This window comes from Capronia epimyces (assembly GCF_000585565.1).
Source record: "Capronia epimyces CBS 606.96 chromosome Unknown aczIQ-supercont1.5, whole genome shotgun sequence".
Lineage (NCBI taxonomy): Eukaryota > Fungi > Ascomycota > Eurotiomycetes > Chaetothyriales > Herpotrichiellaceae > Capronia > Capronia epimyces.
In genome coordinates, this window is record NW_006912908.1 from 1,876,813 (window position 1) to 1,887,774 (window position 10,962).

The 10,962-nt window shown below is 53.7% G+C and overlaps 2 protein-coding genes across 2 annotated transcripts; one reads left to right on the top strand and one right to left on the bottom strand.

Annotated features, from left to right (window-relative positions):
* Nucleotides 1-5,055: 5,055 nt before the first annotated feature.
* Nucleotides 5,056-7,878, bottom strand: A1O3_06628 (uncharacterized protein; the record flags this gene model as incomplete). Its single annotated transcript, XM_007736746.1, has 2 exons — nucleotides 5,056-5,514; nucleotides 5,725-7,878. 2 exons carry the CDS (start codon nucleotides 7,876-7,878, stop codon nucleotides 5,056-5,058), a joined length of 2,613 nt encoding a protein of 870 aa, XP_007734936.1.
* A 1,581-nt stretch (nucleotides 7,879-9,459) lies between these two features.
* A1O3_06629 (uncharacterized protein) lies at nucleotides 9,460-10,713 on the top strand (the record flags this gene model as incomplete). Its single annotated transcript, XM_007736747.1, has 1 exon — nucleotides 9,460-10,713. One exon carries the CDS (start codon nucleotides 9,460-9,462, stop codon nucleotides 10,711-10,713), a length of 1,254 nt encoding a protein of 417 aa, XP_007734937.1.
* Between the last annotated feature and the right edge of the window lie 249 nt (nucleotides 10,714-10,962).

Consider the following 10,962-nt stretch of genomic DNA (forward strand, 5'->3'; position numbering starts at 1 on the left):
CAGTTGGAACAGGCTTGTCTTCAAAATGTGCCCACTAACAGCCCCAACCTTACATGCCCAGGCCACGCCGGTGGAAAAGCAGGCGGCGGCACCTGGTACCTAGGTAAGAGTTAGTCGTTCTGTCTTGAAATGACACTTCTCACCGTCGTGACGGCGTTCGGGACGTACGCAAAACATCTTCCCTAACTGGCAAGGCGTGAACGCAGGATACAGGATTCTCGCATCGCCGGACCATTTCTAGCGATAGTGAAGGGTCCAGTTCCCCCCCAGTAACACCTAACACCATGCCTAAATGGAAATTCTCCGAAGGCCTAAGGCCCCCGCCAGTGACTGGATGAGCAGATTCGGATCAAACGAGCTGGGCAGCATGGCCTTTTTGAAGCCAGCAAGGTGTAACTCACGACAGCAGGAGGGAGTTCTCCCAGAGGTGACACTGCGAGGGTGATGGTCTCGGCGCCTACTTTGCTTCCTTTGCAGCGATGAGTGAGAGTGTCAGGCTGTCTACCTACCTATGTGTCCTTAATACCGCCGGAGAACCCTTGCTTCCACTAGGGGCCAACGGCGAGAAACTTGGCTTGTTCAGGCACTGGGTCACCTGCATCTCAGAGGCCAGGAGAATAAACCACGTCAGAGTGCATCCGCTGGCGCAGCCACACCACGCAATCTTCGCTCCCTGGTCACCGCAATCGCTGGTCCTGGTATCCGTACAGATACACATCCCTGTGATCCAAAGATCGGTTCGGTACCGTATACCTACCTAGCTGCAGGCCCAACCGACCCTCCACACACAACCAAGCTCGGCGTGACGGCCTCCGGTGGCGCCCTGTAGCTCCTCTCTCGCCTACTTTCCTCCACACCTTTGCCGGATGCGTGTTGATCGCACAAGCAGGCTTTCCACTTGGCTAGGGATCGCCCCGTCTAGTCAATTTCTCTAAGCGAACAGGATCATCTCGACTGTCCTGACCCAACACTATGGGAAAGTGGTCCGAACAGGATCGATTGGTAGCGAGAACATCGGCTGGCGCAGGGAAGATGGGCAAGGAAGCAGACACGGGACATGTCCCTTTAAAGCATGCAAAAAAGGTGGTGACCACAAAACTGGAAGGCAACGAACTGCCGGCAGCTCATATTTTCTTTCTATGTGTCAGACTAAGTTGCTGGTCACATTGCCGAGGACAAAAGCAACTGTTGTGGCTGCAGGCGTGGCCAGCTGCGACACGACCAGCGAAAAGCGAGGCAGGTCAAGCCACAGGCATCTTCCCTGTTCACAACCTGTCAACTTAGGTCAACACGCAGTGGTAGGCTGCCATCCTCCACTGGCACCCATTCGACCCATTCGATGTAACATCTCCGTCGCCCTTTTGGGAGGTCAATGATGCACCGATCTGGGTTCATTATTAGAGCTCGAAAGTGTCCGCTTGACGTCGTGCCGCCCTTTGCGAGGCCGATCCCACGGCACACTTGTCCGTACACACGAGTTCGCAGATCCGTGGCACTGCACGCACGTGGATTATCAACTGTCTGAATTATCCTCGTCACCATGTGCGGATCGACAGTGATCGGAGCACGAGGCATCCAGGATGCGAGCACATGGTGATTGTTTGCGAGACGACAATCACCGTTCGTCCTCATCTGCTATAATCGCTAGACCCTTGGGTCTGTCACATGTCGTCCATCAGCTGGAGGCGCAGTTTTGGTGAGACAGCCCTCGACGTTTGAGAGTCTAGCATCCGCATCACACAGGGGATGTACGGGCCTGGTTTCCGATGGAACAAGCGAGACTAAATACCGTGCAGTTGTTACCACCCATCTCGATATATGTGATAGGAACCTCTCTCTACCAACAGCAGCGGAAGTGCTGGGAGCGTACAATTCTAACAAACACCCATCTGCAGCTCCGAACCGCACAAAGTTCACACCGCTAGATCCAGGTCATGCACGAGACGCCACTTTTGTTGTTTGTTGTTGTCAAACCCCGTCTCCTTTTCCGAAGTTCCAGCCACTGACTTCATATGTCCGATCAACCTTTTGGACCCTCGAACTCTCAAGACCCCTAAAGCGCGTCAGTCCGGGGTGGGTTTGAGTTTGAGTTTGGCGTGTCGGATGAAGTCACCATGAAGAGACACTGCTCGCCACTTGCATTTCCTCGTCACTCCCACATGCGGACATGACCCCCGATGCATTACCTTTTAGCCACCAATGAATATTCATTGAAAGCGCCTCTAGGACTTCGGAAGCCTCGATAATCCTCAGCTGCAACTGACTGTTCTCCGGCACAGCCAATTTCGGTGCTGTTTGAGGAGATCTTACAATAGCCCATTACACGTTGACTTATGGCAGTGCTTCTGAGACAACCACGAGCAAGGATCTGATATTGAACCTTTGGAGATCGGCACCCTCAGCTGTCTTGGGCATGTCAGCCTTCCAGCGCAGTGTCTAGTCAGCCGTGTCAGCACGTTTCTACTGGGATTGGGTGAGCCAGCATGCTAATCATACTCGATCGAACGAGGCCCAGGATTCTAGTGTACGTCAAACACGAGCTGGAAGCTGCCCGAGCTATGTCATGACTTGGTTCCTGGTGTCTCTGCCTCTAGCCGAGTGAGCCCTTAGCCTCCGACGGGTGGTCTCGTCTTAGCGAGCCGTTGGTTCCGATGATCAGTGTACAGGCAGATTCCAGGCAGATTCCAGGCAGATTCCAGGCAGATTCCAGGCAGATTCTTCCACCGCACTGGTCAGGGAAGATCGACACCTTCTAGCAACGGCCTGAATGCCAGAGTGCAGAGCTGTTGCGGTCAGCGGCGTAGTGACCTTGTCGCCATAAACTTGTTTCTTGTCTCAGCGCTATTTGTCCACTGGGTGGCGCCTCGAAGTCAGAACCGAACTCCTCTCTGCAGTCTTCCAGATGCACCCTCCTGGGACGCAAGCCCAGGGGCTGTTTGTTGTCACCGCCAATTTTTGAACCCCACGAGACATGCTCTTTGCTTCTAGAAGATGTTCTATGCTGGTACTACTGCTGTGCTGCATTGTGCGACTGCCTTGCAGCGTCACAAGAATGACTGTGAAAGACCAAACGATAGCCGGACCTAATTATGTATCGTAAGTTCTTGGGGGAAAGGCATCACCACACCACACCTCAGTATCCTGCTTGCATACCGTGGAAGCAGTCGCTTCCCTGCCTCTATGGGCTTTACCCAGGCATGGCTATCATCTCCCCCTTCGTTGATCTGAATCAATCCATCCACAGTTGGTTCAGAGCCTCAATGACTGAGGAACCTTCCCACTGTCGAGAGCCTGGCTCGATCAAAGAGCCGATGACAAGTGTAATACCTTCTCGTCGTGACCGTGACCGCACTTGAGAGTCCAGCCACCCGATCGGAGCCTCTGCCTTCCAGCACAGAGCGTCCCAACTTCGAGTTTACGTTTGGATTTAGGGGTTCATCTCGATTGTCATTGCCCTCTTGTTGAGATCCCACAACTCCGCCCTTAGAGCATTCATGATGCCATATTGGGGTAGATGACCACCACAGTTGACGTGTCAGTAGACGTTGGAGCAGGGCGTGAAGGAGTAGGAGTAGGCGCGTGGTGCTGGCTACGACCGATGTGCCATGTCTTCTTTTTACCTTCGGAATCCGCAGTGCTGGCCGCCGCAGTGTCCGACTTGTCGGCATCCTGAGCTACCTGTAGATACACTGGCAGTAGAATCAACAGCACCGGCAGCCTAGCGACTTGATTGAGACAAGAGAGAAAGTCTGCGGCTGACCTCCTCCTCCTCCTCCGCTCTGAGCCATCTACAGCAGATACAGTACAGCAGATATAGATATCTCTCTCTATCTCTACAACATCTCTACAACATATCCGTCTCGCGTTCTTCTCCTCCCGCTCGGCGCCTGGCGTGTTATGGTGTACGACCGAGCTATTTAGATGAATGTATTTCTTCTCACATCTCACATCTCACATCTCATCCTGCCTGGCTGGCTGGCTGGGCCGCTGTGCCCCGGGCGGAGGGGGGTCGGAAGTGGAAGTGGAAGTAGAAGTAGAAGTAGGAGAGCGTCTTCAGAAGACTGAGATGAATGACGAACTACTTATTACACATCACACATTACACATATACACATATACAGAGTACAGAGTACGATATTTATGTTTCTCATATGGCATGGCTACCCACTTAGTAATTCTCACTTAGCTGGCTTACCTTGGGCAATGGACATAATATGGTAGAGGCAGAACAGGGCAGAACAGAATAGAACCAGAACAGAACAGAACAGAACCAGAACAGAACAGAACCAGAACAGAACAGAACCAGAACAGAACAGAACCAGAACAGAACAGAACCAGAACAGAACAGATAGCGAGTCAATATGGATATAAATGTGAATATGAACGTAAACACAGTAGCGTACGTAGTAAGAGATGGTCTGGTAAGACCAAGCTAGGCGCAACGCAGAACAGCTCGTGGAGTGAACGACAGTAGCGTACGTAGTAAGAGGTGGTCTAGGACCAAGCTGGGCGCAACGAACAGAACAGCTCGTGGAGTGAACGACGGTAACGGTGGAAGTGACACGGACATTGACAATGACGATGCCAGTGCCAGTGACATTGACAGTAATAGTAACACACCAAGTAGACAAATGGTACGGTGACTAGTTGCTATGCTAAGGGGTATTGTATCTAAGGTAGGTAAGGTATGCGTACATAGGGAAAAGGGAAAAGACACGCCTTAGGCCCGTGACAATCAAAAGGCAATTATTGACCGCGTTCACCCCTCCAGTATTGGGAGATGGACGGGCGTGAAATGGTAGCGTCTAGTAAGATATGGTGTGCCAAAGTGCTCGGAAAGACCAAAATCAAATCAAATCGAAGGAAGAAGAGGCCAGGAATCTGCGAGAGACGGCTCCCCTAGAGCAAAAGACAGCTAGCTAGATAGCTAGCAGAGCTGCTGATTCTGCTCCGTCTTGTCGCTTCGCTGCGCAGCGAGTGGCGGCCGACATGACCATTCACAGCAGTGTTGACATATCCATCCGAGTTATTCTGCATGGAAGGAAGAGTCTCGATTTACCCGCGCTTCCTGGGTCTCTGTGGGCCTTGCCTCTGATGCATCCTCCACTCTGCTTTGGCGATGCGCATCAACAAATCCTCGTCTTGGATGGGAATCCATGACGTGAGGACTTTCATGGCGTTCTCAAAGTCCGATTCCATGAGGATGTCACGCATGCCGTCGATCAGGGCCGCCGACGTGGCGTGCAGAACATCGAGAGTCGTGCCGAACGAGGGTTCGTGATCGGGGGGTTCGTCTCCGGTCGTGGATTGAGTTTGGTTGGGCGTTTGCAGTGAAGGGGGATTAGAGTTAGTATTAGAGGTGGGAGTAGGGGAGTATGGGGACAGAGACGTGTCGTCCCCGAGAAGCATGAAGACGTCCCAGACGCGCAGCTGTGCAGGGAAGGGGATCGCGTAGTTGAAGAGTGTTAGGTACCACCGGGTGCCGTAGGCGGTTGGCGGAATGCCTAGCTTTTCCTGCAAGACAACGATGGATGGGTCAGTCATGACTTGAATTGATGATGGTCGGGGAAGATAGATAAGAGAACAACAAAGCCGAGAAAGAGGAGACACCTCTCTCGTTCCAGAGGAGGTGTCTACCCTCTGCGTCTCAATATCTCCAGAGGTCTCCGCGCTGTGGAAGGGACGGAAGAAATCTCATGACATGGATCCAGATAGTCAACGTACCAACTTCCGGGCAAGCTCCCCTTGCCCCAACCAACCCGTCTCAAAGTCGTTCAAGGCTGTCATCAAGCCCTGAAAGCCGGATTTGTACAACTCCCCTAGTCCTCGGAGTTCCCACATACGGACAAGCATGACAAACGCTTTTTCCTCATCATAGTATGCCAGCAGAGTGACTGCAAGCGCAGCCATTCCTTGCACGTAGCCGGTTTCTGCAAAGTGAAGAGACATGGCGTGGAGTACACGGAACAGAAGCCGTTGGCCACCTCGATACCGCCTCCGAAACATGATGTGGGAGGAGATGGTGCGCGGAACGTCGATGTCAATTTGCACATCGTCCGGGGATGATTCTGTTTGGTAGGAATGGAACCAATCGATCAATTCCGTGTCGCTTAGGCAGTCCTTACGTCGTGAAGCTGATGTGCTGAGAAAACTATGCCAAGCTGTCGCCCGCCATTTGTCTGGTATGCCTTTCCACGTCCGCTCGATTAGCTTGGGAGACCCTGTGTCGAAATTATATCCCGTCTCGGAACCACCTCCTACGATGGGGAGGCCGCTCTTCGGGTCTGTGGCCGTGACCAAGGGACGGGCCATTTTGCGCCATTTCTCCTCGCGTTCGATTTCTTTCCGACGTGCTCTGGCATCATCAATGTGAACATATCCGTCCTCAACCACGGAGTGAGCAGATCGAGGAAGCGTGAGCATGTCCATGGCTGAATGCATCAACCGACGGTTTTTCGAACCGAGTACAGGAAGACGCGAGGACACGCTGCGCCGGCCTGTGGAGGGGCGCGCATAACCGCTTTGGGAACTCGACGGCCGAGGTGGTGTTTGATCCGTAACGCTGTGTTTGCTGTGTCCTGATCGTGTGGATGCGTGGGCGCTACTCGGGGTACGACGTAGCGTATGTTTCCGTCGAGGAGTATCTGAGGCAACTTGTAGACTTGTCGAGACTCGGGTCAAACGTTGGGGCCTCGATTCGTCGGCGCCATTTTCAGTCGCAGCTGGTGCTCTGGCGACAATGAAGCCAAAGCGGTCAACATCTGCACTGCTGATGTCCTTCCAGTCTTCCAACCCACCGGCTAGTTCAGTTTCCTCGCGCTCCGGTATCACATACGTCTGTGAGGCGGCCCGCGTCTCACCTGGAAGCACTGAGTTGTTGGTATCTTCAACGATGTCTGTCGTCGAGGTAGCCCGGGAGAGAGACGGGATACTGACGCTTCGGGTGTCAGTGGCCAATGTTGTTTGCCATCGTGCCCCAATTCGAGCGGCTAAGTTGGTAGAGGACTCTGTATCTTGCTGGCTGTCTGTTCCGGCAGCATAAAAGGCCCGAACTTTCTCAGACAACATCTCTTCGTCCGCGGAAAGGACCTTGGCAGTTGGACGTTCCTTGATCGATTTTGCAGCAGTGGACGCCGTGGTCAAAGTCGGCCGAGGACCGACGGTTGTATCTGTGGTATTTCGCTGCCCATTTTCCCTTTTAGAGTCGTCCATGATCGGGGCCAAATTGGGAGAAGTTCTGCGGCTCGTCTGATTCACTCTCAGCCCGTCAATCAGCATACTCCCTCTTTTCGAAAATTCCATGCTGCTGGTGGAGAGGTCGTCACTGAATTCACCTGTAGGGATGTCTATGTCCAAAGAAATCCCTTTGAATTGCGTGTCTCTTCCCCCCTCTTTCCCAGATACTGCTGAGCTCGACTTGGATTTCCTCAGAGACGACCATCTCCCGTTGTCGTCAGCGCTGAGGTTGCTGTGGCGGTCTAGGGCCGAGTCTCCCGAGTTTATGTCGTTGACGCGGATATGAGGCACACTGGCTGCGGCTGAGGTCAAACTGCTTATCGTGGGAGCCCTTGTGTTGAGGCTCGTCTGACTTTCTCGCGCGGAGATGGAACCTGCACCTGCGGCTTGGAGCCCGTCTCCATCGTGCGCCGACGCGTCAAAATGGTCTTTCTTATTGGACGTTGTGGACGCGTTGTCCCCGGAGGTGGCTGAACCCTGATGCCCGTTGGAGTCGAGGCCAGGAAGTCGATGTAACGACGTGGTGCTTGTGACTCGTATCGGAGGGTTTGACGCGGTCGTCGCGCTGTAGGCTAGACCGTGGAGGCTGTATCTGAACTCGGAGGCCGGAGACTTATTCGAGGACGCCACGGAAGCACCCATCGTCCAGCCTGCGAGCCCAAGGCAAGGCAAGACGGTGCTGGTGATGCGGGAATGTTAGGCGGGCGAGGTGCGGCATGGGCCCTGGACAGCGCAGTGAGACCGGGGGGACCGCCCGTTGATTCAGCGCTTATGGAGACTGCGAGGTAGCCTGGAGACCCTTCATCGACAACCCAGCTTCAAGTGTGTTTTCTCTTGTTCATGTCCATATGCTTCCCCTGATCACTCTCCGGTGCCTCTCGCCCGTCAATTTTTCTGCACCGCTCGCTTTGTGGTGAGAAATCTGGTTGGCAGGGGGGATAATAGGAGAGGTTCGACGTCATGGCTCGATGAGAAGCGAAGCGAACTTGGAGCCAGGCCCCTGTTCCAAGACAATCTCGGACTGCTGTGCGGAGACTCTAGAAGGACGGATTTCAAGATCTGATTTGGAGCAGACAAGAGTCGCAAGGACCACTGGCAAATACGGATGCTGGAAACAAGATTCAAACTCTACCATAACAACCAACTGTGGAACTCCTCCTCCTCAGGCCTTTCCAGCATGCGCCAGAGTGTTGCACAACTAGCGGCCGAGACGGGCGGGAGTGTCAGAATACAAGTGGACACAGATCTTGCTTGTGACAGCCTCGACGACATACAACCACTCAACAACGGTCAGCAATGCTTCATTCTCTTGAGGCTTTCTTCTATCTATGGTCTATCACGGGGTAAGCACTAATGGCTTTGGTTCAACACAGTCGTTGCACTTGTCTCATCATCACCACGCAAAAGCTCAAGCTCTTTCCATCGCGAGGTTGCTCAAGTCTTGAGGGATAGTCGCTCACTCCATCAACCAGCCTTCCCCTCCGTGTTGATTGACACACTGGGTGAAGGATGACCAACTCAGGTTAGTAATCGTCTTGTCCAAGTACTATAGGAGTCACTTTAGACACAATGAATCTCATCATTCTCCTCCTACCTATTTGGAACTTCCTTTGGGTTTGTGCGTCCGTGTCTGCCGGCGGAAGCCTCGGAGGCCGAGAAGTGGTCTCGACTCGGAAAGAGTGGCATGCCCCCTTGATTGATTCTGACGGTTTGTCATAAACTTCTCTTGCCTCAGACTGGCTTCACGTGGTAGCCATCATGTCAGTAAACAATATCACTGCTGGAAGGGTGGAACGTGGAACGGCCAAATCAACGCCGACTCAGAACAACTGGACAGCCCTTGCATTTGAGACACCATAAATGACCTCCGGGCAGAGTAGTCGTAGACCAAAAATGAGATTCCTGACGTACACTGGCTCAGTGTTGTTGTCGATGGCTAGCAAGATGAAGATGGTGAACCGCAGCCGAACTGGAACAATATCTCGGGTAAATATCAATGTCTGACAACTAATAAATTACTTTTCCAGGCCAGCTACTCCCGATATCGTTCGTCAGACGCTGCATTTATTTCTCTTATCGATAAGACAATTTTCCTGCGGTGGACACAAGTGTTCTTCATCTCACAGAAATTTTGTTGGATACGGATTCTTAAAAAGAGGACAACCTGGTGCAAACCCAACTGCCTCGACTACTTTGCCATTCCAGCTCCCGCGACCCGTTGCAATGGCAGTCGATGACTCGACCAGCGTACTACTCTCTACTCTAACGAACGCACTTGAGTCCGCTGCCTCGGCGTTTCCCGACAATGAAGACCAATTCCTACCTCCCGCGGAGGGCATTTCTCTGCTTGACATAAAAAACGACCTGCTCCTCTCATACATACAGAACCTGGTGTTCCTTGTGGTGCTGAAGCTGCGCAATCAAGGCAGCAGCACCGACAGCACCCAGGACCTGGCGGGCGAAGTGGTCAAGAAGCTTGTTGAACTCAGGGTGCACCTGGAGCGAGGGATTCGGCCGCTCGAAAGCAAATTGAAATATCAGATTGACAAAGTCGTCCGAGCTGCTGAGGAAGCCGACCGCCGCGCCAGCCAGCAAGCTTCGACCGGTCAGGAATCTACCAAGAAGGCTACAAGAAGAAGAACACAGGACGTGGATGGCGAAGGATCCGATGATGGCGCACCAGTGTCAGACTCCGGGCTCGACTCTGAAGATTCAGACGAGGGGGCACAACTCACCGGGCCGACGGAAGCCGAAATCTCTATAGGACCCAGACCAGCTGCTCTATTGCGCAGTACTACAGACAAATCGCAGACGAATGGTTCTTCTAGGACCACGAAGTCGCGAACGACCGATCCAGGCACAGGCACAGGCACAAGCACAGGTGCATACAAACCGCCGCGGATTACACCCACGGCGATGCCCGATCCGACCGCGACGCGAGAGCGCGACCGCGACCAACCGGCGCGCAAACGCCGATCCCAACTTCTCGACGAATACATTGACGAAGAAGTGTCGACGGCGCCGCGAGCGCAGCCGTCCATCGGGTCCAACCACACGATCGTCAAGCACGGACGAGGCGCCATGTCATCGCGCGATCGAGAAAAGGAGCGCGAACGGCTCGAGTACGAAGAGCGCAACTTCGTCCGACTGCCCGGCGAGAGCAAGGCCGAGCGACGAAAGGCCCGACTTCGCGGCGAACGGAACCAGAGAGACATGTTTGGCGGCGAAGACTGGACCGGGCTCGGCGGGCTCGGCGATCGCATTCACAGAACCGTCGCTGGCCGGTCGCGCGGCGAGGGCGCCAATCTGCTCGAACGGCGCGAGAAACGACGCCGAGACACTCAGGACGGTCCCAGAGGCGACGGATCAGCTGCTGGACCTGGATCTGGTGGCGGGGCCGGGATCGGCGAGACCTTTGAGAAGAGGCGGAAGATCATGCAGCAGCGAGCGGAGAAGAAGACTCGTCGAAGAGCATGAATGCTGCCTGGGGGGTCTTTGTCGTTTTTTAGTTGTCGGTTTTCGATTTTCGATGGTCGTGGTCGTTTTGTGTGGTCAAGAAGATTAAGGTTGTTCGTCAGCCCATTGGAGTTTCTAGAAAGCCGGCTGGGTCTTTGCTCTGCTCTGCTCTGCTCTGCTCTGCTTTGCTCTGCTCTGCTCTGCTTTGCTCTGCTTTGCTCTGCTTTGCTCTGCTTTGCTCTGCTTTGCTCTGCTTTGCTCTGCTTTGCT